At 39.8% G+C, this 24465-nt stretch overlaps 1 protein-coding gene across 3 annotated transcripts in view; it reads left to right on the top strand.

Moving 5' to 3' along the window:
* Positions 1–24465, top strand: part of SATB1 (SATB homeobox 1) — a 76197-nt gene that overhangs the window by 23949 nt on the left and 27783 nt on the right. For all 3 annotated transcript variants that reach the window (XM_074150364.1, XM_074150363.1, XM_074150365.1), the window contains exons 6-8: positions 3480–3591; positions 6268–6722; positions 15213–15425. In XM_074150364.1, coding sequence (XP_074006465.1) covers positions 3480–3591; positions 6268–6722; positions 15213–15425 — 780 coding nt within the window. The remainder of the gene's footprint in view (positions 1–3479; positions 3592–6267; positions 6723–15212; positions 15426–24465) is intronic.

Below are 24465 nucleotides of genomic sequence, written 5' to 3' on the forward strand. Positions count from 1 at the left end.
CCTTGCATTAGATTCTGGCACAATACACAAGGTGTCTGATGCTACCATTTTATAAGGTTTTATTTATTGGGTTCTGATTGAGATTTAAGGTCTTTCTTCAGGGAAGTTCCCCAACTTCTTTGAGAGATGATGGTGTCTGGTTTTCACATCTCTGGTATTTAATCTTCCTGAGAGAATGGGATTTGGTTCAAACTACGCTGGGTGAACCTCGGCTGAACTTCAGAACGAATTCTACCCCTACCTCCACACAGTTGTTGGATGCCTAATTATAATTAACTTATTTGGCTAAAAAAAGAGCACTTGGGCTGCAGCAGATGGTATCATTCCAGAATAGTGGGATTTCTGTGAAAGTGGCGCCATTTCAGATCAGATCTCCGGATTCTCAGAACAGGACTGCAAGTGATGTGATTGGGGCCTGGGGGAGGAATGGAGAGAGGGGAAAGAGGGAAATTTGGGATCTTGGAGTCTTGCAACTTAGTTTCAAGGAGAAACTTCTAGCAGATATGCTAAGACTGTGGCTCTGTGACCAGTTCTTGCATTCTATCTATTTTCTTCATGGCATGTGAAAAATCAGATGACGAGTGATGAATGTGGTGCATTTGAATATTTGTAAGATATATTTATATTCGTCATCCATGTCCATGGAAAGCATCTGCCTCTGTGCCTCACAGATAAGGAATGCCTATGTACAGTAGTATCTGAATATGATGTGTTTCAAGTACAATCATTTTCATTTTTGTTATTGATAAGTATTAGCCAAGACATGGGGAGCTCCTCACAGGTAATGCCTGGGAAAAAAAGAAAAACTTCAGTATTCCTCCAGTCTAGATTGTGGATCTCTGAAGACAGCTAATTCATAGGGTTAGTCTTCAGGTTTAAGACCTAAGAATACTGGGCATTTGTATATGTAGATTGCCATTAAAACATACAGGAATCTAAAGCAATAGGAATTATATAGGAATTTCTATAGCAAAGTGTATCTCTGCACTGATGTGACTCCAGGTTTGATGACAACATAATAAATAAAGCATAGAAACAATGAAATTCAATGTTGTCAAGTTATTTTCTGAGTTAACAAGGTAGTAATATTTTATCTGGCTTGTAAAATTTTGCCTTCAGTGAATTAGTAAATAAATCATTGATTCCTCCTGATGAGGATTCTTAGCGTCGGTAATATCACTTGAATGTTTGCATGAAGTGTTCTCAAAGAAAAAGCAGGATAATCTTCATTTTAAAATGTGTTGATAATGTCTGTGGTTGGTTGTTTTTTTTTATCAACTTTGAAGAGCTGGAACAAAATCCCAATATTAGCCATCAGAGCCTGAAATTCACATTGTGTCAAGCAGCTAAAATTCCTAGCAGTGTTATTTAAACAGACCAGTCCCCTATTTGATTGTAAAATAAAGTAACCGCATTAAATTTATTCCTGAAGAAGCAAGGAATGTCACAAACTGCTATGTCATTGGCATATCTTCTTTGTAAAATGACATGGAAGGGAAGACTAGGAAATCCTAGACAAACGTCTTCATCAATAGTAGGTAATTTACTAAAATCATTATTAATATACATGTTTTCATACTTACTAAAGTTATTTGGGCAGGAGAAGACATCTGAAAGGGGCAAAGTAAAATGAAAGAAAGCCACCTTGAAGTCTAAATGACATCCACAAAATAGGCATAAGCTAATATGGGATGGCGGCCCGTTACATCTGCAGTTCCCCATTTTCCACATGCAGATTGGCAGGTTTTGCATGTGCAGTGACTGTGCATTCATATAATTTACCAGCTCAGATCCAAAGGACTTTCTAAATCACGCCTTATGTATCATGTGCCCATGTTTAAAATGATTTAATCTGTAAAAGAGCTTAAACAATAATTTTGTAAGTATTAGACATTAATGATAGTGCTATTATATTGGAAATTGAAATTGGGTTCAGCTGAGCTTGGTTCAGGTCATTCAGGCTAGAGTTGCAGTAGTCTATTAAGATTTCATTCTCCTTTTATACCACTGACAAAAGGCTTCTAGCTAATTTCAGAAATGCCAGATTAATATCAAGGAATGGTAAGAATTTTGGTGATTCAGAGAAATGTTAAAATAGCTGCCTGGTGAGTAGAGGGTGTCCACACTTGGCATAAATAATACTGCCTCACTCTAGCAGTTCTGAGCCTCCACAAATAGCATGTTACTGAGTAATAAGTTAGAAAATGGTTATCATAAACTTCGCTAAGATCAATAATCAAGGTTTTACTCAGAAGCTGAACTAGCCTTATAAAAGAAGACTTATAGTAATATTTATTGCATTTTTACTCCAGATTCTTTCTTTCCGTGCTTACTGCAGTTAGTGTAACAAAGGGCTGATGCTGTACATCGATTTTACAACAGCACAAATATAGCTAAATGTTACGTGCTGAATAGCGAAGAAACATAATAATCAGGGCTTTGTCTTCTTGGCTGTCATTGTTTTCTCAATATGCTGGACAATTCCTGTAGTTAAGCTAAAAGTAACTACTTTCCCCATAGAAATCTAAAGGGTGGCAAAGTTCAGTCTATTGAAATTACATTTGCTAATTTTGTTGTTCATACATCGTATACTGAGTATAATTTTCAAGTTGGAGCATTATCTCATTTTGCAAGGCTTAGTCTTAATTGATTTTGTAAAAGAATGTGCTGGAACTGAAAGTTTTATGCATTGTAAATTCCACTATTTTAAAACTGGTCAAAACTGAGCAGAAGGTAAATTTCTCACTGTAGCTATCTGATATCTCGAGAACCTTTGAGAAAAAAATCATCTCTATCATCCTTTAGTCTATTTTACAGCTAATACTCAGTTACAGAATTAGACATGACAATGAGAGCTTTTCATAAGGCTGTTTCTGTAAATCACTTAAAATATCCTGTTTAGGAAAAGCAAGTCTGGGTTCATTTTGGGTTGTTACATACATATTTTATTCTACTATAAGCTCCCTTATTTTATCCTACTAATAGGACTTTCGGATATACTTTCACCGTAAGATTTTCTGGGATCTGCCCTGTGATAAGTGGCACAAATGGAATGGGCATGGATAACTTGGGGCGTTGCTTGCATTTCTGGAGTCAGTGTGGGATTTGTATGCCTGTAAACTTGTGTGGGTACATGAAGGGTCAATCAATTCAAAAGCAGAAGTAGTATGAACAAAATGCACTTTCAAGATTAGCATCATCCGTCCAGAGCCCATCCCATTGCCTGACGTTTCTTGGTCAATAACTTTGTTCTTCCCTTAGTACATCTGCTTTTTTTGCTCCCATTTACAATATACCTTCGTTTGTTTTTATGCTCAATTAATGAGTTTTTTAAAAGGCTTTGGCCGATAAGATTAAAAATGCAGTATGCTTCTCGAACTCTAAAAATATAATGATTGCAACAATTGAAATAATTTGTGCTTTGACTTGTACTGCTCTGTATTACAGATTTATTTTTTTCTTCTCCCCTTTTCACACAGAGTATGATTTCTTCCATTGTGAACAGCACTTACTATGCAAATGTCTCAGCAGCAAAATGTCAGGAATTTGGAAGGTGGTATAAACATTTCAAGAAGGCAAAAGATATGATGGGTAAGCAAAAAAAAAAAAAATTTAAAAATTGCTGTGATGGTGGATACATACCATTATGTGTCACGTTGAGGTCTGTCACAGTCATATAAGAAGCCAGGTCCCTTCATGATAAGTTTAGGATGCTTTTGATGAGTAGATGTAGAAAGTACATATATAGTGAAAGAATTCATTTAAATAAATATTTGCTATTGAAACAGCCAAACTGTCTTGGGTTGCCAAAGATGTAAAGCTGTCATTCTGTAAATCTAGAGATCTTCTACAGCCCAGAATAATTGTTTAAAAAACCTGTTTGTGGAACTGTGACGGACTGATTTTTTTTAATGTATGTATTTTTTTCTCACTCTGGCTAATGTGTATTTAAAGAAACAGGGTTCTATAACTATCACTGCCTTCCAACAAGAATGCTATAATTTCATAAATTCATATCTTTCTCTAACTTTGGGACCCTGATTTCAATTCATTTTAACAAATAGTTGTTGTGACAATTGTTTGCTTGTTGTAATAAGCACAAGTAAATTACTAGAGAAAAAAATCTATCGCTGGGACATACTAATTCTGTAATACCTTTTATCTTGCTGTATTCACCCTTTGTAAAACTATTTCTTAAACCTGTTAACATAATTATGGACACTTTATGTCAGAAAATTTTTACGTAGTTTTCAACAGAATGAAGAAATGGGACCTCAATTTGAATTGAATTTTGAGCTTGACTTAGCTTTCAGTACTTGAAGCAAAATCATTCATCTACCAAAACGGGTTCCTTGCCTTTTATAGCTTAAGGCTGTAATGAAGACAATGCATCACTTTTGTGATAATTGCTTGAATTACTATTCCAAGTGAATGGCCCACTTGGGTTGGTCTCTTACTTTCCGCTAGTGAAAAAAGGCGGCTTCTTTCCTTTATCTACTTTGTACCTTCTGTGCAACACTGAGCCCTTCTTCTGAGACCACCGAAGTTGGTGGTAAGACTTTGCTTGGTTTCAGGTGGTCCATGAGCGAGGCAGCAGAGCGCCCGCATGGGGGGGTGACCTTTCTGCAGCATCCTTTCCCACCTCCATCGCTGCAGCGCTCCTGCATGGGGCAACCCCTGCAAAATTTGCCTTATGTGATCTGTCAAGGCAGGTTCACTGTCCATTTTTTTGGGTACAATGAAACCGGTGCATAGGGAACATGCGTGTGTGTGTGTGTGTATTCCTGTGTAATATTCCTAATGCTGGGGGGAGAGGACGTGCCGCCCCCAAAGCCGCATGGACAAGGAGCAGCGGGTGCTCTGCTGGGGGACTGGTCCAAGCTACCAGCACTGGACCTCTCTGTAGAATAACCTGCTTTCCATGTTTTTTTCCTTAAATTTCTGCCCATGATAGGACAGAAGGGGAATCTGTGGGTGGGAATCCAGATGCCAATTTCTTCTTCCAGCTTTCATCCTTGTGGAGGAAAGGGTGGTCTTGCATGGAATGACTGTTAGTGAAGACTGTAATTACTATGAAAAGCTCAGATTGCCTTTAAAAAAACAAAACAAAACAAAAAACCCCAAACTTTACTAGTATAAGAAAAAAAATGCTACAACACTTTTGTGAAGATACTGGAGTTTTCGTTTTTAAATAAAGCATATTTCTTAAAGCTATTTCCAGACCAGCATTGCTAAAACTCTAGAACTGAGCTTGTTTAAAATGAAAAAAGTGACACACATTGATATAAAGGAGACTCCGTTACATCAGCCTAGAGTTATTTTATATTGTCTTATCATGCACAAGAGGGGAGCTGGAAGAACTCTTGTAGTTTAAAAAACTGTGTGGTTAATTAAAAAGGAGGGTGTGTCAAGGCAGATGAGTTAATATAAGAAAAAAAAAATCAACCATGTTGCAAGTCACTGAAAAAAACCGTGCATACATGGTTGCAAGATAAAGCAGCCCATCTGTGTAATTTACATAAATTATACTAGTTCCTAGCAGTCCCATACAATTGATGCAGCATCTAGAAATTAGCAGAGCATGGGGAGGTCCACACCCCACCCTGCTTGTTACAGATTTCCAGTGGCTGGGAACTGCAGATGTCATGGCGGGGACACCACGGGAGGAACAAACCCAGTCACCGGGGGCTTCTCGCTCTGGTCGGGGTCTGCTTTCCCGTGCCAGCTCTCCTTACCCTTTGCGCAGATGCACTTACCATTCCACCCGCATCTTCTGCGGCACACAGCGTGGTTTCCAGTCTCTCGTATTTGCCCCCTCCCTAGTGACTTGCTGCCTTGCCTGAAGCCCCCTGTGGCCATCGCTGCAGGGATGCGCGCTGTGGCCGCACGCTCCCGGTTCGGCTGCATTGCCCTTTTGGAAAACTCTCAGGAAGTTACTCCTTCCCCGTATGGCGTTTCCAGCACATGGTTTTGCCTCTGATGTTCTGCTGGTTCCTCCAAGGGCCCAGTGACAATGATGGGCACTTTGCTGGATGTTTTTTTTTTTAAAATATTCAGTACACCATTATTTATAGATAAATTTTGAAGGCAAATAGCCGCAACAGTGATGTTATGGGCCTGCTGCTCTAGGCTGGAGAGTACAGTAAGCTTGAATCTGAATGCACCATTTTATATTTATTTCTTTTTATTATGATGTCTTGTGAGAAGCGTGGAGTTTGTGATTTTCAGTCTTATGTTGGCTTTTTCCATGTTTCTTTTCCACCATAGTTGAGATGGATAGCCTTTCTGAACTATCCCAGCAAGGTGCCAACCATGTCAACTTCGGTCAGCAGCCGGTCCCAGGGAACACAGCCGAACAGCCTCCATCCCCTGTTCAGCTTTCTCATGGTAGTCAACCATCAGTTCGGACCCCGCTTCCAAACCTGCACCCTGGACTTGTATCTACTCCCATTAGCCCTCAGCTGGTAAATCAGCAGCTGGTAATGGCCCAGTTGCTGAACCAGCAGTATGCAGTGAACAGACTTCTAGCCCAGCAGTCCTTAAACCAACAGTACTTGAACCACCCTCCTCCTGTCAGTAGATCCATGAACAAGCCGTTGGAGCAGCAGGTCTCAACAAACACAGAGGTGTCTTCCGAAATCTACCAGTGGGTCCGTGACGAACTGAAACGAGCAGGAATCTCACAGGCAGTATTTGCACGTGTGGCTTTTAACCGAACTCAGGTCAGTTGTCTTTTTTTCTCTTTTTTTTCTTTTTTTTTTTTTTTTTTTTTTAATTTAAGAGTCTCTTCTTTCTCTATTTAGTAATTATCACCTTTTAAGTCTCTCTCCTCATTTCTGCCTTGTCACTTAGCTCCTGTGAAGGAACCATGCTTCCTTGCAGGACCAGTGTCCATGTTGATACAGTACAGAAATCTTCAGTGACTGGTTTGTTACAATACCCACTGTTCTTACCTTGGTTCCTCCTCAGTTGTGATGGTTTATGAATATCTTAAATTTAATCTTCCCTGGAAAGGACATAAACTGCTTTATACAGAACCATTCAAAAAGTCACCCAACAGATTGCCTTTTGGGTTGCAAAGGTATACCTGTACTGACCACATGCATGCACTGAACAACCTGTCTTCTTTTCACAGGTGTACCTGAGATGGTCTTTTATTCTTTTTTGCATTTATTTCTATTATTTTCTAGTGAAAGTCTTAGTAACATAATTTCAGGCTTCTGAAAAGATTAAAAAATAAAAACTTTATTTTTAGATCATCTACTCTTTTCATTTATTTTTGTAGTTTGTTGCAAAAACGATAGCTGCCGAGATTGCCGATGTCCACGTCAGAACATATACTTCAGCTCTTCAATGCAGAAAAAACTAGCCCTAGCAAAGCTGATAAGTAACACTAAAATGTGTTATTTTTTACACCTGTTTTAGAAGCTAACCCTGTTATAATTTATTCTGCTCTATGAATTTAACTTAATGCCATGTTGCATGGAATTTAATCAAGCAGAAATTATGGAAGAAATGTCAGTATATCCAATTCAAATAATAAGTTCTCAAAATTTTAAAAGTCTATTTTAACAGAAAACACAACAGGGATTTTTTAAAAACAAAATATTTTAAAAATATGTAGTTAAATTTTCTCTGATTTCAGATTTTTAAATTAAGGAACAAGAATTTTTCTATTGTAGATTATCGTAAATAGATCTTAATTGGGGTTTCTCTTGAAATGTTGGTGTTTTTCCCTGCATAGTTTAGAGAATAAAAATTCTATTTCAAATGCACAGGTACCAGATTTGAATCAGTATGTCATTTGTAATTGTTCTGAATTATTATCGCCTTAAAATTTTTTACATCCTCCTTTAGCTGAAGGAAAGAAGAGTTGTGGTGTGGGTTCTCTGTAGCACTCTGTGTGTCTTTCCTCTTAACAGAAGAGGAAGTTTTCAAGATCTGTTTTTTTCATACCAAATTTCATGGGATACGTGAACTCATGCAAGTTACGTAAGTTAGCTTCAGGCAGTGTCAGTTGTTATATTTACAAATAAGTGACATAGAGTTTTGTTTAATACAGTGTTTAATATTTTAACTTTTGATACTGGAAAGTATTGAAATAATAATACCAGCTTCAAATTACCATGGTTTGCAGCTGCCATCTTACCTGGGCAAAAAGCCAGGCAAATAATTCGGAAAATAAATAGTTTATTAGATATTTACTTCTTTCTCAGACATGACTAAAAGCAGCTTGTTTTCTCTCAGCTGACTCCCCCCTCAAAAGTAATTTATTCATTTTCTGTCAGCTACTTTTGCATATAGCTTTTGGTCTTTATCATTTCTGCATGAACAGTATTTTTTACCTTGAAATACAAAGAGAATTGGTTCTGACTGGGCACTGAATTTATATGACACAGTATAAAAAGGTGCTCTTGAGATGTGATGAATGCAACTGTAGAATCAGATTTCTAGGACAAATACTCATTCCTGTTTACTATATATTGTTCTTACTGCAATTGTTCTTAAATATTTTTTAAAGTTCAATTCTTTCACAGACGTTGTGGTTAACCAGCTTGGTAAAATGTGTTCAAAGTGACCCAAAACTGGGAGGAAACCCCAAAATGAACGTTGAAAAGAAATGCCATGAAGAGATACGAAATATATACCTAATATATTTTGGCAATTTTCAACCAAATCTACTTGAAACAACACAGAGTAGTGTCCCTATATCCTACAAATTGTGTTAGCACACAATTACAAATTAGCATCTGCAGTTAGCTACATAAGATTCTGCAGTATTTGTCATGTATTGTGGCAAACATAGGGAACAGAAAGGAAAAATACTAGGAGCCTAGGCAATATTAGCCTCAGTGTTGCCAGGAAATATCTCAGCATACTTTTAATATGAAGTGAAGCCCCATTGAAATCCAGAGGAGTTTGTTGTGGGCACATTTCACCTTTGCAAAACTGAAAATTGTTAATTGTACTCACAGTAGCAGCTATGTCCAAGTATAAACACAGGTAGAGATACCTGTGATTGTTATAAGAAAGCATTTAAATTTGTTTTGCTTGCTGTACTTTGGAATGTATCTCAGGTTATTCAAGGATACGTCACATTTAACTAAAATTAGGCAGGACTGATGAAATGTAGATGTTATTTTCTAATATTGATGTAATATCTTTTGGGATTTTCAATAACAATTGAAGATGTTGTTTTCTAATATTGATGTAATATCTTTTTGGTGTTGGGTTTTTTTTTTTGGCTAGAGCAAGTGAAAATGCTTGTTTAAATTCATCTACTGTTTTCTGAGATAAAAAGCTAACTCGGGCTTACCACTGCCATGTTTTAAACTGTCATAAGCATATTTGAGCCATGTCCAGGGACCATATCATGCCATCAGTTCCTGAAGGCAGAAGATCTCACTGAAATCAGTTAAGAGTTCTGTGCAAAAACCCCCTGATGTTGAGATATGGTCTCAGATGAGGGGAGAGATTTGCTTTCAGTGTAAAAGTTAAGGAAGGAAGTGAACTGTAAACTAACAGTAAATTAGCTCAATGTTTTGGCAATAAAAATGGACTTCAGTTGAATTGGCTGAAGATGTTGGCACCTCTTGTCTTACAGACTTGTGCTCTGCGATATGAATACAGAGTTTGGTGGGCATTTTGGGTGGGAAGAGGGGGTTCTACCAGCTTAGTGTGGTAATTCAACACTTGGCCCTAAATTCCAATAATTTTTTATTTGGGGGAAGAATATTGACTAGAAATATTTGTGCTTCCTCCTAACCCAAAGGAAAGAATTTGGTAAAATTACTTCTGAAAACTAGGGTGTCTTTTTTTTTTTGTTTGTTTTAAATTATCATCTATTTATAAGGCAGAAAAAAACCATCAGCCAAGGTGTCCTTAATATCTTCTTGGATAACTTCTCCCCTACCTTCAAATGGTAGTTTCAAAAATGTGTAGTTCTCAGGAACGTGCCTCGCAAAGTCTAATCAAAGAGGAGTCCAGGAGGCTATAATTTGTATGAAAATTAGCGTCTGTACAGTCACAATAGAACAATTGTTGTAGGGAGCAGAAGTGGTTTCGGAGGATGGAGCATCTCTCCCCACAAGAAATTTCACAGTGATCCTTGTAGGAAGGCTTCAGGGGGTCTGACATGTTACTTGTCCTTCGGCAGTTGCGATTCCAGCTCACTGGCTGCAAAGAAACAGATTGAATCCTGTTAGCACCTCTTTGTAGTGCTCCGTGGAAAAGTTTGTTGAGTCAGGATTTGTGCTAGCAGATCCAAGTTTCACCTCAAGCATGGCTACCAAATGCGCGTACCACTCTGATGGGGTAATTTCAGTAAATCGAGCTGCTTATGTTTCGCTTGCTGTTTGGCTGAATTTATCAACGTAGTTATTTTTTCCAGCTGATGGCAGTGCACTGTGCAGACACCTCTGCTCTCTTGAAAGAGCGAGTTTGTTATTCTCCAGTGCTTTCCTGGCCAGAAAATGGCATTTGTGATCAGCTCACTGTCCCTAGTGGCACCGAGCAGCTGGGGGGTGACAGTGCTGATGCATCAGGGCAGCACCCCCCAGTGTGGTACCCCACGCCAGCCTCTTCACAGCCCCCCATCGGCAGGGGAGCTCAGCCTGCCCCTGCAAATTTGCAGTTAAGCTGGGAGGCTCTCTTCTTTGTTTTGTTCTTGAGAGAGCTGGAGCAGAGCATCAACCACCTTCGGAGCCCTAAACAAATAAACAAGCTCCTCTGCCATTTCTGTCCTGCCTTTGTAAATGTAAACATGAGTCAGGAAACGGAAAGCTTGGGTTCCCACAAGCGAGTCTGACATTTAACTTGAAGGCGCAGCTTAACCTGGTGCATGGCAGGGTGACATGTGCGCGAGCAAGGAATTGTGTTAGTCATGGTTGTGGTTGGAACTGCGACTGGGGGCTGCCTGCCTCTCTCTTGTGTGCACTTTCAACCATAACAGTTGCTGCGTGAACTCGGGTGCTGCCGTACGGAGGTGACCTCTTGGCTCCATCTTCGCGGAAAGAGGGGGAGTGCTTTTTGCTGCTTTTGCCGTGCCTGACTATTGTAATTTCTCTTCTCCCCGCCAGTGACAGTTTCTCATCTCAAGGTTTTTGAGTACTTCTTAGTGTTTCTGCCAGATACCTTTTCTCTCCCCCTCCTTTCTACTTCACCCCCATGCTTGTTTAAAATTCTAGCTGCCAGGATACGTTGCATTTTGTTCATCTATAATGCCTTCTCTTATATGAGAAAACTTCTGTGTATTTAGGACTGTGCTCATGCTAATTCTGGGCAATTGCTATTTCGAGGGAGAACGCTTGGATGCAGTAAACAGCTCCGTGTAATTTTAAAACAAAATCTAAGTTTATACAAACCACCTTCTCATGCACTTTTTTTTTTTCTTCCACTTTGTCTTTGGCACACTTTATTTTCCAGTAAAATGAAAAATGAAGATGGATTATTCAAAATTGATAACAGTAATGGACCATCATGTAATGTTTTATTGAATTTGAGTTCTGTAAATTATGTGGTAGAGAGAAATTTGCCTGCTTAAGTATAACAGAAATTGCCACTGTATTCATATAATTCTTCGTAGTGTAATTTAAGAAAAAGCACACTATCCATATCACTATTGAATAAAAGGTAAAAAGGTGCTATTACACTATCATGACAGCTCTCCTCTTGCTACTAAGCGACATAGATAAATGTGTCTGCTTATAACTTACTTGGCAGGGATCCAGGATTGTGGGTGGAGCTTGCGAATAATCTTCCACCTGGACATGGGATGGGAGCACCCTGCAATGGATAGGGAATAGCGTTCAGGGATGTTCTGCATGTTTTGGGGAGGTTTGGGCAAATTACACTTTTCTTCTGGGAGCTTTGAAGTTCTATCAGGCTGATAAAATCTGTTTGAATCAGTGATTGCGTTCAAAGAGGAGACAAACAGGGGGCCAGACAGGCACTGGTTTTGTTCATATTGGCAGACACTTTCGTTTATCTCCATTTTTAAAGAATTCATAATTAGCTTTTGAAAGCCCTGATAATATTTATTGAACATTTTTGTGCAATTAGTAATGAGTTATACTTGTGATGACATGTAAACTTTCTTTTTTTTCAAATGGGACCTAGTAACATTTTAAGAAAATACATTTCCAGTGCGAAAAGAATACAAGGGAGGAAGAGCGAGGATACTGAGCCTGACCATGTTCATAATCTCTCTACAAAACAGCATTTACCTTTTATGCAACCTGAAGTACAATATCAGGAGGTCACAACAAGACTTGTGTCTTGGCAAACCAGTTCAAGCCTGGTAAAATGAAGAGTAAATCTCTGCATGTCAGCATGGGGCAGGATGCGAGAGCTGATGTTTTCTTTCTAGGTTTTTCCCATCTTGTCTAACAATCTTTAGCCAAAGTTTTCTGCTCAGAAAATTGAAGCAGTAGCAATGAAGCAATATGTGAAGCAGGTAAACTGTATTGTAAGATTTTGCCTGCACCTGGTACTACACCATATTTTTCATGTTATTTCCTCACATATTCTGACCTTTAGGTTCAAAACTCCTGGAAGCAAACACCTCCTGCCTCTTTGCCTTCTTCCCGCTCTCATCTCCACTCCTTTCTCTGCATCTGTGTCCTCTGCTCTGTTCCTAGCTCAGGCAAAGAGCCATGGCACTGATGGGGGAAGGAGAGGGGAATGACTGCTTAATGGCATTTCTAATCACCAAGAGGTGACCTGCAGCAATGGTAATACTGAGAAGTGCAGGAAAAATACAAAAACCAATTTTCTTTGTTTACTTATTTCACTGAGGGGGGGGAAAGTTATACAAGAAAAACAGCCTTTTCTGCTTTTTTAAGCTGCCCGCTATGTGGCAAAGGCTTATACGAGCAAGTATTTTCTATTATGGTCCAAAGTATTTTTCAAGGACATTTCCTGTGGCTGACAGTGGGCTGGCTGTTAGTAAGGAAGGAGTCTCCTCTCCTGCCAATGATCAGTCCACTTCAGTTTAGTTTTTCTTTCTTCTTTTTAATCTTGGTGCGGTGTTTTTGGCACAGTAGCAGTCAGAAATCACACATGTTTACACCTTCATCATACATGCTGTGCTCTGCAGACAGCTTTGCCTTGTCTCCGGTGGCACAAAGTCATTTTTTGCCTCCCCTGGAGCATGGTTCATGTAACCCTACCACTGATAAACAATAGTAACTGCGGGTTTGAATACTTAGAAGTAGAAAAAAATGCTAGACAAGTTTAATTTCCATATTTGCTAAAAAGTAAACTTATTATTAGACTAATCATTAAGAAAAATTTTAAAACTTATACTCCAGCCAAATGCTGCTTTTGTCTGTAACTTTTACTTACCTTCTGAGTAGTTTCTGCCTGGATCCCAGGAAAGAGAAGGGATGAAGAATAGTGGTAAGAAAGTATCCCCCAGGATTATTATATTTTTTCAATCCTCTTCCAAATTATTTTTCATGCTTAATGTTGGAAAGACTGTGTTCTCCATCCCGTTTCCCTTTTATGTGTGCAGGCACAGACAGGGCCATGAGGACCACACTGGGCCCCAGTGTAGTTAGGACCTCTGTTCTCATCGCCCCCGAGAGATGGAAGGGTGACGGGGCAAATGCAGAGCCCAGAGCTGCACTGGGTGGGCTCTGACCTTGCCTGAGAGTAGTAGCTTTGCAGCAGCATCTTCATAAGGGGCTTTTTGATCGATAGGACAGGACCTTTGAGAGAGGTGACAACTTCCATAGGTGCTGTGCACATCAGGCTTCCCTACAGAGGAGGCTGGTGCTTGGGCTGCAGCTCTCTGTTGCACTCCTTTAGGAATGGATATCTTCATTCAGAATTGCCTCTCTCAGTTAGTTTTAGCTTTTTTTATTACCTGCCTGCCTCCCTCCCTCCATTTGCACCTCCACGATCTCAAATAACTTGCAGCTTGCAACAACCATAGAGTAGTGTTATTTCTTTAAAATCATATCCACGATCCCATGTTCCATTAGCAATAGAAGCCTCTCATATTAACGTTCTCCTTGTCCCAGCATGGCAACAAGATTTATTCTAAAAAGAAGTTCACGTTTGCTTTTGCAAAAGTTAGTTTCTTATCACCACCTTGTTACTTCAAGACAGTAGAGCATTTTGTATGCCTGATGCATTTAAAAGGTGAATTTGGCAGGGGAGATTTCAAGAACCTGTTGACATTAAAGTTCTAGTTGCACTCACAGGTTCATAAATACTTCATCTTTTAGAGTAATCAGGTGTCCCAGGCCACTAGGCCTGCTCCGTTGCCGAGAACCGAGATGAAATGATTATGTAGGAAACCTGGTGTGGTCCGTATGAGCTGCTGGCAGCAGGCTGTCATCTGCAGCCTGCCCGTCTCTGGCTCACTGCTACCAATGCCCTGTATGCTGTTTTCCTCTCATTCCCCAGTGCTCGCCTTTATTGATCGTTGACCACTCTGAAAGTGGTCAAAGGACAGCACTGGTAAATGAACTTAGGAAATGGCACCTGCACAGTAGGTGCTCAAATAAATAGCCCAGGTGATGGACTGGGTGAGGATTAGGGTTGCCCTGGTGAGGAGAGGGGGACAGTGGGAGGAGGAAGAGGGTGAAGGAGAGCATCCAACTGTGAGTTTCCTTACTTTTTGTTAAACTCCAATATACAAGTCAAACCAAAATAGAGACTTATAAAAAATGTTGACCTGAGCCAGACAATCAGTACTTTAAGAAAGTTGCAAGTTTATCATCTCAGATTAGTTGTGAAATATCACTTCTTTTCAAAGACCTGTTAAAGTTGCTAGAAGTGTGGAAAGCCGTTTTTTTTGGGTTGGCTATGTATTTTGTCTGAGCTGCCTGAGAACACTCCAGTGTCATGCCTCTGGACTATCTGTATTTCACTTATTCTTAACATCTTGTGATTGTCTGTCGACTGTGAAAGACTTCATGGCAAGTTAAGCCAGTAAAAGGAAGGAGATGTATTAGGCAGATTCAGTTTACGTTGTATGTAAAAGAGATGCTTAATAAAATTAAGGGTACAATTGAAGCTCTCTTCTCTGCTACCTAAAATGCCATTAATATATTCCTACGTGGAGTGAATAGTGCATTTGCTGCTCCCGTTCTCAGCCCAGTGGAAAGAGGACTGATAAGCAGTGGGTTTGCAGTGCACGATTTTCCATGGTGTTTCACCTAGACTAACTCTACAGCGTGGTTTTTTTTCTTCCCTCCCTACAGGGCTTGCTCTCAGAAATCCTCCGAAAGGAAGAGGATCCCAAGACTGCCTCGCAGTCCTTACTGGTAAACCTTCGGGCTATGCAGAACTTTTTGCAGCTGCCAGAAGCCGAACGAGATCGAATTTACCAGGACGAAAGGGAAAGGAGCTTGAACGCAGCCTCTGCGATGGGCCCCGCGCCTCTCATAAGCACACCGCCCAGCCGGCCTCCGCAAGTAAACCGCTCTCTCTGTCTTTGGGATTTGCTCGTCGTGTTTTCTCGCTGTCCTGCTGGGAGATAACCTTTCCTAAAAAAACGAAAGCTTTTACTGGTGCATTTTTTTTAAAGCTCATAGAATCATTATTTGCAGTGTATACCACAAATTAAATTTAAAAAATGTAACGGGGAATAGTAGCAGTTTATTACTACCTGTTTTCTAGTTTTAAGATTAATTCTATCCATTATGGCCCCTACAGAATTTTTTGCTCATTTTATTGAGATATGACCTTTACTGGGACTGGACCATTCTGGTGTTCAGCTGTTTTTTTTTCACCTATAAATTCTCAGATGTTGGTTTTAATGTTAGAGGTTCAAATAGGGATTTTGAAGGATTTGGACCAGTAAACTGAGTGGGAATGAAAGCAGAAGTATGAGTACATCGTATTGTCTTAAAAATTATCTTCCAGAAAACAAACAGGTAAAACTAAAGGGATGGGGGGAAGAAGACTGCATCCCAAAAAGCTGGGGATGCTTTCACCAGGTTGAGCTACTGACAACAGTGTAACATAACGGACTTGCTATGTCCATCGCTCTGAAAGACTGGGATATGTTCATTAAAGCTTTATTTAGTATTTGTTCAAATGAAACTCCTATTGATTTCTGTAAAATCTAGTGGGACTATTAGTTTAGTTCTCCCAAAATTATAAAGTTTGATAGAGTGGGAACCAGAAATTCAGTGGTTGAGTCCTTGTGTCTGTCAAGGAAACTCTGCTGCTGCTTTTAGGGTACATGAGAAGTACAGTTGTGAGCCATAGGAATGCATAGGATTTCCACAAAGAAGAAACACGGCTGTGAATGAAACACTCCAAAACCAGTGTACCTTTTCTGAAGTACTCTGCATTGCTGTCGCTCAAGGTTATACCTATGCAAGGACAAAACACACTGATCTGCAGATATGTGGGAATTGTGCAGTATACGCAGTCCAGGTTTGCTATGCAAAGCAAGGCGTTGGGATTGTGGGAGTTTTGTGATGGTCGAGTATATAAACACAGAGCAGTTTTTTACTAACCAGGCTCAGGCATGTGCCTATGACTGTACTCCTTGCCCGTTCTGAACGCTATAAATTCCTCCAGGTTATTTGTCTAATTTTCCTGCAGCTAATGGATGCTAAGGACCAGACTGAAGTAATGAATAACAAAATTGTAGGAAAAGGGAGGACAGAAGATCACTTTGACCTGCTGCAGTACTTTTCACGAGAAGAGAAAATAATTTTAGCAGAAAGAACAGACTGTGCTAATGGTCTAGTGTTGTTATCATTAACTGAGTTTAGTCTGTGAAATCCACTATAGATACTCTTCAAGATAAAGGGTGAGAATCTATTTACATAGTAATGCGTTAGTGGAAAATAGTTAAATATAGATAACTGTGTTTAAAATAACATTTGAGTTTGTTTTAATATCTGTACTTGCTCCCACAGCCCAGGTAATTCAGAGCAAAGGCTAACCCTCCTTCTTAACTTATCTCTTTCTGCCAAGGTAATGTCTCACTCTGTCTCAAGTGGTCTTGGGCAATTTCACAGCTAAAGAACAGAGTTAATTACAGGACCTTCCAGAAGGATGTCGAGTCAGAGGAAGTCCTTGTATTGGTTTTAATTCACTATAAAAATCCCTTGCAGCCAGAAAGAAAGTGAGACTTAAGGGTTTTCTTAACTGACAAAACATACTGCGAGTCCAAATTTAGGGGTCGGAGGGAGTGGAATCTATCTGTCTCTACTGTGCTCTTGTTCATAATTACGTTTCATTTTTTTAGTGGGAGTCAGGAGTACAGTTAGCCCAAAGTGGAAACAGCATACGGTTTTGTTTTAATCCTTTTCAAAAAGAAAACAGGTTAACAAGGAAACCTTATAGGCTTGAGGTATACAGAACAAACCAGTTATTTTTCTAGCTGTTATATTGTTCTCTGTCATTCAGCAAAACATATGCACTTTACCTAGTGGATGGACCAAGGATATAGAAACGTCCAAGTTGGGATTTTGTGTGACCTTTTTACATGTTGCCAGAGTTACCCACTTACATATAGCACTTGCCACCTGCTACTAAGTGTGAACCCTAAATTTGAAAATTGAAATGTCAGTGTTGGTAACATAAGTTCAATACTTCATGCTAGAAATAATAATGAAATTATTCCAGTCGTTGCACTGGCAGGTATAACTTTACAGGTTGTAGCAGAAATAAATTATAGTCAGGGTAGGGCAAAATTGTTAATGCAAACTACTACTCTGATACCCACACCCACCCCCCCCCCCCAAATGTCCACAGTTTTTTGAATATTTGATACTAAGGAAATAAAACTACCAGCATCCTTACAACTAAATTTATTATAAGCAATTATTTAAATCTCACTATAGAGAAATACAGCATATTTTTCTAGCTTAGCTGTGAGCTTCTTGGATAACTATTGAAAGACAAAACAGACCGTTTATCCTGACAACAGAATTTACGCAAGAGCCAACATATTTAATATTAAATCTTTAGACCAGTGTAACATTTTAAACAATTAAACTATGAAACCATGAAAAATGGGAGCTAATATGCCACACATGAAGGTTTATTTTGCAATTGCAAGTTATCAGTTTCGGAAGGATGTGAAAATAAACATCCTGAAAGGGATCTATTTTGCATTTTTGTGTTGCCAACTGGTGGCCAGACAGTAGAGCAGACTTAACCATTTAGCAGCTGAGCTTGTTCTGTGTGAATTTTGTATACTGTTGCATGCAAAACCAGAAAGTGTGACCTTGGAGCTCTGATAGGATAGTAGGCACTCACCAAGCATAAACCCTGGTGCCTAAGTTAGAAGGAACTGTGTTGAATTTATCTCATTTTTACAGCATTCTTGCTAGTTGCTACTTGAGCTAATGTATCTGGATTGTTTCCAATTCTTTTTTGAAATCCTTTAAGAAGCTCTTTGTCCCCCTTACTTCTCCCTTTCTCTCTGACTTAAACAAAAAAGCAAAATCTTACTTTTTCTTTTTAATTGAAATCATTAGCCTCTAATGCATGAGCTTCTGGGATATGTTTATAGCCCTCTAAGCTGGTCAAGTTGTAAAAGTCTGCTACTGTCTTCCACACTGGTGGACTGAGCGCAAGGAGACGACGTACACAATAATTTTTCCCTTGGACATTGTTCATCTTGCCACCTCCTGGGGCAGATGCCTGTCTGTCAGGCTCCTTCCTGGGGCAGTGAAGTTTATAAATAATAGCATCTCCATCAGGTAGGTATTGCATGGAGATACAGTTTAATTTCTCCAACCCAGAAGCAAGAAAAAAAGGCCCTTTCTTGTTCTATTTCTTTTATTTATTTAATTTTTTCCCCACTTTAACATCTTCATCTCGAAGATCACCCCCACAGAGGTCCTTTCTGGGTATCCCTAAGTCAGGTTCAGAGGATGAGTTTATTGCACGTTGTGGGAATATTTCAGAGGATGCTGAGTGTGGAGCTATGTTCAGGATGGATGGAGTTCTGCAGGGAGGTGCTAGGGATGGCCTCTTCCTCTCATCAAGGCAGTCTTGGGGCTGGAGGGAAGAGGACTTTCCTCCTCCTTAGTACAGCTTGGGGGGAGGATGGAGACAGGTGACTAAGTCACAGATTTTCTTTTCCAAAATATTCTGGTTAAAGCTTGTTAACAGTTCTGCAGTTATGAACACTTCCTTCTCAGGACACTTAAACTCAGTGTCAGTAGAGCTGAGGGAGACATCCTTGCCACCCATATTCCCCAAAGAAAATCTGTGCTAACTCTTGGGGCCCATCATCATTCTGTGTAAAAATAGAGTACGTGTAACGTCAAGAGCAGAATATAATTTTAATAAGACAATGTTTTAGGAAGTGTCCACAAATGGGTCATGAGTCATGGTTCTGGGTACTCAGTTGACAAAAACCTCCATTTTCATAAATATAATCCTGGCCTCCCTCTGACTACAGATAAATTACAGTTCCTTCATGTTAAAGCAATTTCAGCTTGGGTCCCAGAGATGGGATGTCACTCTTAAAAGACTGGTCTTGAGGAGGACCACTGCTTTGCTGGTGTTTGAGGACCAGTGAACCTCCATTGCAAGGAACTCTGGATAATAGCAGCTCCTCTGAAACTTGATGGTGGAGCGCTGGAGTTCACACACACACACACACACACACACACACACAAAGTACGTCACCACCAGCAAAATTTTTAAGTCTGCAAAATTTGAAATTTAGGTTGAGAGTCTTTGTGCCAGTTGAATCTTAATGAAAGTAAAAATGAACAAAATAATAAATGCAACCCTCTCACACCACACCACCACCCCCCCTCCTACCCCCCCGAAAACCACCATGTGGGAGCGTTAATGGAAACCCTGACACTTAACTATAACTGCACTTCCAGGCGCCACTGTAATAATGGAGTAGTAAACCTTGTCCTGATAAAAGCTATTCTGAAAGCAACAGCATTTATTGTATCTCCTGTGCTATTTGCAGAGCAGAACTGAAAAGTAGTTTGTTTTGCCTGGAATGAACTACTTTATGAATTTTAATGTACGATGTAATATTAAAAGCTAAACCAGGATTAAAGAAGGTTTTTGTTCCCAAGCTAAAACGGTAGTTATGAGAACGTGTTATAAAAGATTTTTTTTTGTTTTGGTTTCGATGGGGAAGAAACGTGCTTCCATGTTTGTGAAAACCTCTTCAGATTGGTTATTCCTTCTGTTTTTTGTTTAGGAAAACTGAACTAATCCAGAACTTCTCGCTACTGTAATCAGTTTTATTTGATGAGAATCTATATACCTGGGCAGGCCAGGAGGGGATGGATGTATTGTTTAGTTTTTTTTCCCAAGTCCTTCTAAACGACTAAATTGATTGGCGATAGGAAGATGGCCAAACAATTTTCTGATTCTCAGTGTTATGTTTGTAAAATAATGCTCCCCTGTTCAGTTAGTGTTTGCAAAATTTGGTTACTGTCAAACAAAAATTTAGCTGATCTGTGGTTTCTTTCCTAAACAGAAAATGTGGCTGTAAGTGTGGGTGGGGTGAGAGGTTGTGCTTAAGTGTGGATGAGATGAGAGATTATGTTTTGTTTTGTTTTTCTCTCCAAAATGAATACTTTTTCCACCTCCTCTCCCAAGTCCTGAAGTTGCACTGTTAGGGGCTTTTTTGTTTTCTGTTGGGTTTTTTTGAGGAGGAGGGTGTTTTTTCAACCCAGCTTCAAACAGCCTCTGTCTTGAACTCAATTCTAAATTCAACACAACAGCCTAGATGCTTGGTATGTATAAATTATGAAACAGTTTTATGTATGGATATTCTCCAAGAGGTTAATTAGCATTATTGCATGGAACTCATCAGACCAGAGCAGACCAATGGTCCATCTAGTCCAGCCGCAGTCTATACCTGATCTTTGAAGAGAAATTGTTAAGAGGCAGGGGAAGGATTTTTATACTTGGCCAATGATGTAAATTAGAGAGGGAGAGGATATGGCTGTGAACAACATCTCTTGATAATCCCCAAACCTATCATTTTATGACTTTAAGACTTTGTTCTCCTGAAGCTCTTTGGCCTAATATGACATTTTGATGCAGATATTAGTGTTTTCTATTGTTCACTTCCTAATTCTATATCAACAGAAGACAATAGGAGTTGTCTTTTTTTTTTTTTTTAACTTCAGTGAGATATTAGATGCTGTTGAGTTTGTTGTACCTGTGTAAAGATAGATGTGATTTGCCAACCAGAATGAGGATTTTCAGTAATTCCTGTGGGTTATGTGCATATCCGTATTAAATTGGGCATTGAAAAGTGTGGACCAAGATGCACAATTTAAATTATGTCTCCAGCGTGGTGTGCAAGTCTTGGTTTATGATGATCTGGGTGTTCACAGCTCAGTTACGTAGTCTATGAAGTACTGCTACAACATGAAACTGATTTTTGATGCTGCGTAGCAATCAAAAAGGCAGCGTGCTTACAGAACAGAACCATTTTCAATCAGGATCACAAGAACAAAGTGTTTCCTTCCCAAAAGATACCGTGGACTTGTGTATCTAGCTGAATACCTTTGTCTTCTCGTCCTCCCCTTGGGACCTTCAAAGATTACTTACAGGTTAGAAATATTTCTTTGAGAAGGACTCAAAAAACTTTGCCAAAATTTGAACCCAAGGTCCAGGAAGGTGTATTGACAAAGCCCTTGCTTTTTTCATTTTCTAATTTAGCTTAGCCTGATTTTTACATGCAAGCAGAGGACCCTGTCTCCACTTGTATATTTAACATCCCTATTGACTGTCAGTTCCCTTTTAGTGAATCCTTTTCATTTAAAGGTTATAAAACTGCCACTGATTTTGTAATTTCCAGATGATTTCACTGTATGGTGTTCAGGAGATGCACCTGCTTTTGTGGCCCCGTGCTGATTTGCCCAGTGTGAGGAGGCATGCGTTTTCCTGCTCTGCGGTGGGAAGAAGGGAGCTTTGTGGCACTGCTCCTCACGCTGCTGAGTGCCAGGTGCCTCAAATGTTTCTGGGCGGCTGTCAGTCCAGGCTTGGCCATCCTCTTCTGCAGCGCCACCTGTAAAATGTCACACCACAGAAAAGGAAATGCCTCACTCTACAGGTCACGGCTGCAAAGTACCAGTTGTTTTCTGGTGAAAGTAAATCACAGGTGTCCCGGTTTGAAGTAAAACCGAACCAATTTTCTGTTCTGTAACTTTACATCCTAGCTAGGCCTCCTCTTACTCTCTGAAATTAACGGCATATTGTGGAGAAAACTGCTCGTTCTCAGAATGATAAGACCAATGTTTGTGCTCCACGCCAAGGAATGGTATGCAGGGAGGCCCTTGCTTATACTTACTGCCATAACAACCAAGATCAGCCAATTTCGTTATTTGCCCCCTTAGAGGGTCAGAAATGGAAAAAACGTAGAGGGGTCACATCGGTGGGGAGGAGTGGACAGGACAGGTGACCCAAACCTGACCAACTGGGGTATTCCATCCCATCTGCCCCATGCTCAGTATAAAGGCTGAGGGATCAAAGGGTCAGTCCCCTTCCTGCGATGGCCGACGTCCAGAGAGGACTCTGTCTGTTCATCTGCCTTTGATCCCGATCCGTGTGTTCCTGACTCCAGAGCTGGAATCCAGTTCCCATTCGTCACTGAGTCCAGTCTGGGACTTCCCCAGTGCCTGCTGGTGATGTGACTGTCATCCTGGGAGCTTGATACGGTTTTGTATATATTGTATCTATTTCATTATTTTCTTCTTTATTTTTATTTTAATATTAATTCTTCATTAAAGTAGTTTAGTTCATTCTAAACTTCTGAATCTCCTTTATCTCTTGCTCCTCCTCTCTCCTCTTTGGGGTGGGGGGGAAGGGGGGGAAGGGCCATCTGTCGGTCTGGTTTTGGTAAATTCAGCCGAAACCACGACGACATGATAAGCTGTATGCCACGTTCTGGGATTTTTCCTGAATTCCCTTTTCATTTTGGTCACCTGTTTTCAGACCCCAGAAAGTGGGAGGAGGCAAATGGAAGTGTGTGTGGATGCCTTGTTCTTGCTGGGATTTTGCCCCTTGCAGCTAATGGGCATGTGCTAGCAAAGCTCCTGGAAAGCCTGACAGAAAACTCAGGCTCAGCAAAAGTGGCATGTGCTCCCAGTTCCTGGACTAGATTATTTTATCTTAAGAGCACTATGGAGGATAGTTAACACAAATTGAGCGTGACATTTCTAGGAAAAAATGGGCTGATGATTTGCCTAACTACATCTCTCACCCAAACCCTTTGACTCTCATATCGTGAGACTTCTGACATAGGAAAGCTCATAGAGAGTGAGATTAGAAGATGAATTATCATGTTGTCATGATTTCCCTTTGAACCTCAAGGGACTTTAGAGCACAGGAAGATGCTGACTTGCACTGGATTAAACTGATAGTGAAAGTGTGGTTTTAGACACATACTTAAGAGTAGGCTGAATCACCCTCTGGAAGTGCCAAGCTCTGTCCATTAGATTTAGAGGTAGCCTGAATGACTACCTTAGACTAGACGTGTAACTTCTGAATGGATAAATTAATTCAGCTCTCAACAACTTCCTTATGAACCAGTAGGTTTGAATTGAAGTCTAAAGGTTTGATTTTGCATCATCACCTTGTGGGTTCTTGGCAGAAATCCAGTCTTTCCTTTCCTCTGGTCCACTATAGGATTAGGGGTCCACTAGGTCCACTAATCTTGGGCACGCATTGCAAGAGTAGCTGCTAAAGAACAACCTTATCCTTAACTATTGAGAATATTGTAGGATAAGCACAGAACCTGCTGATTTTTTGTACCTCTCAACTGATATTGCAGAAACTGCTCTGTAACCTTGGTGGGATGATTCTTGGTGTTGAAACACCACTTCTATCATTTCCAGAGGATGAAGGAGAGGATAGTCTTCTGCATGTCACCACTGGCGTATATTTTTTTGTTTTCCTTAATGCTGCTGATGCAGCATAAAGCTGGTGGTGTAATCATTCTGTCTTGTTTTCACGTGTTTTTTTCTTAGCCTGGACCACAAGAAGAATAAATATTTTATGTATGTAAGTGAAATACAACTAGAATTAATGGTTTTAAGAAAAACTTACCTTGATTTCATGAGTGGTTAAAATATGCATGATTCTAAATTATTGTTTTCTTAAATACAGTTTAAGAATTAAACTGACAATATTTTAGAAAGTTAAATCTAAAGCCACAACTTTTCTACATCATCATGTGTTTGAGTGTACTGGATGTAACGCATGAATCAAGATTCACTTGTCAGGTTTTTATTTTGTTAGAGATTCTTTTATGCTGCAGTTACAATTTTGACTTAATTTGTGTGGGGCAAAGAAATCATGTAATGATTCACAAATCTCTACAAGAATGTTTGACAGGTTTCCACCTACTTGTTTCATGACATTGAAATTCACAGTGGTCAGCTAACAATAACTCATATTTCAGATGCACTCACCTGTTACAATATGCTGAATTTTCTTGTTTCCCAGTTGCCTGAACCATGGATAACTTATAATGTTAAGTCTCTGAAAAGC

Source organism: Numenius arquata, chromosome 7, assembly GCF_964106895.1.
Source record: "Numenius arquata chromosome 7, bNumArq3.hap1.1, whole genome shotgun sequence".
Classification (NCBI taxonomy): Eukaryota; Metazoa; Chordata; class Aves; order Charadriiformes; family Scolopacidae; genus Numenius; species Numenius arquata.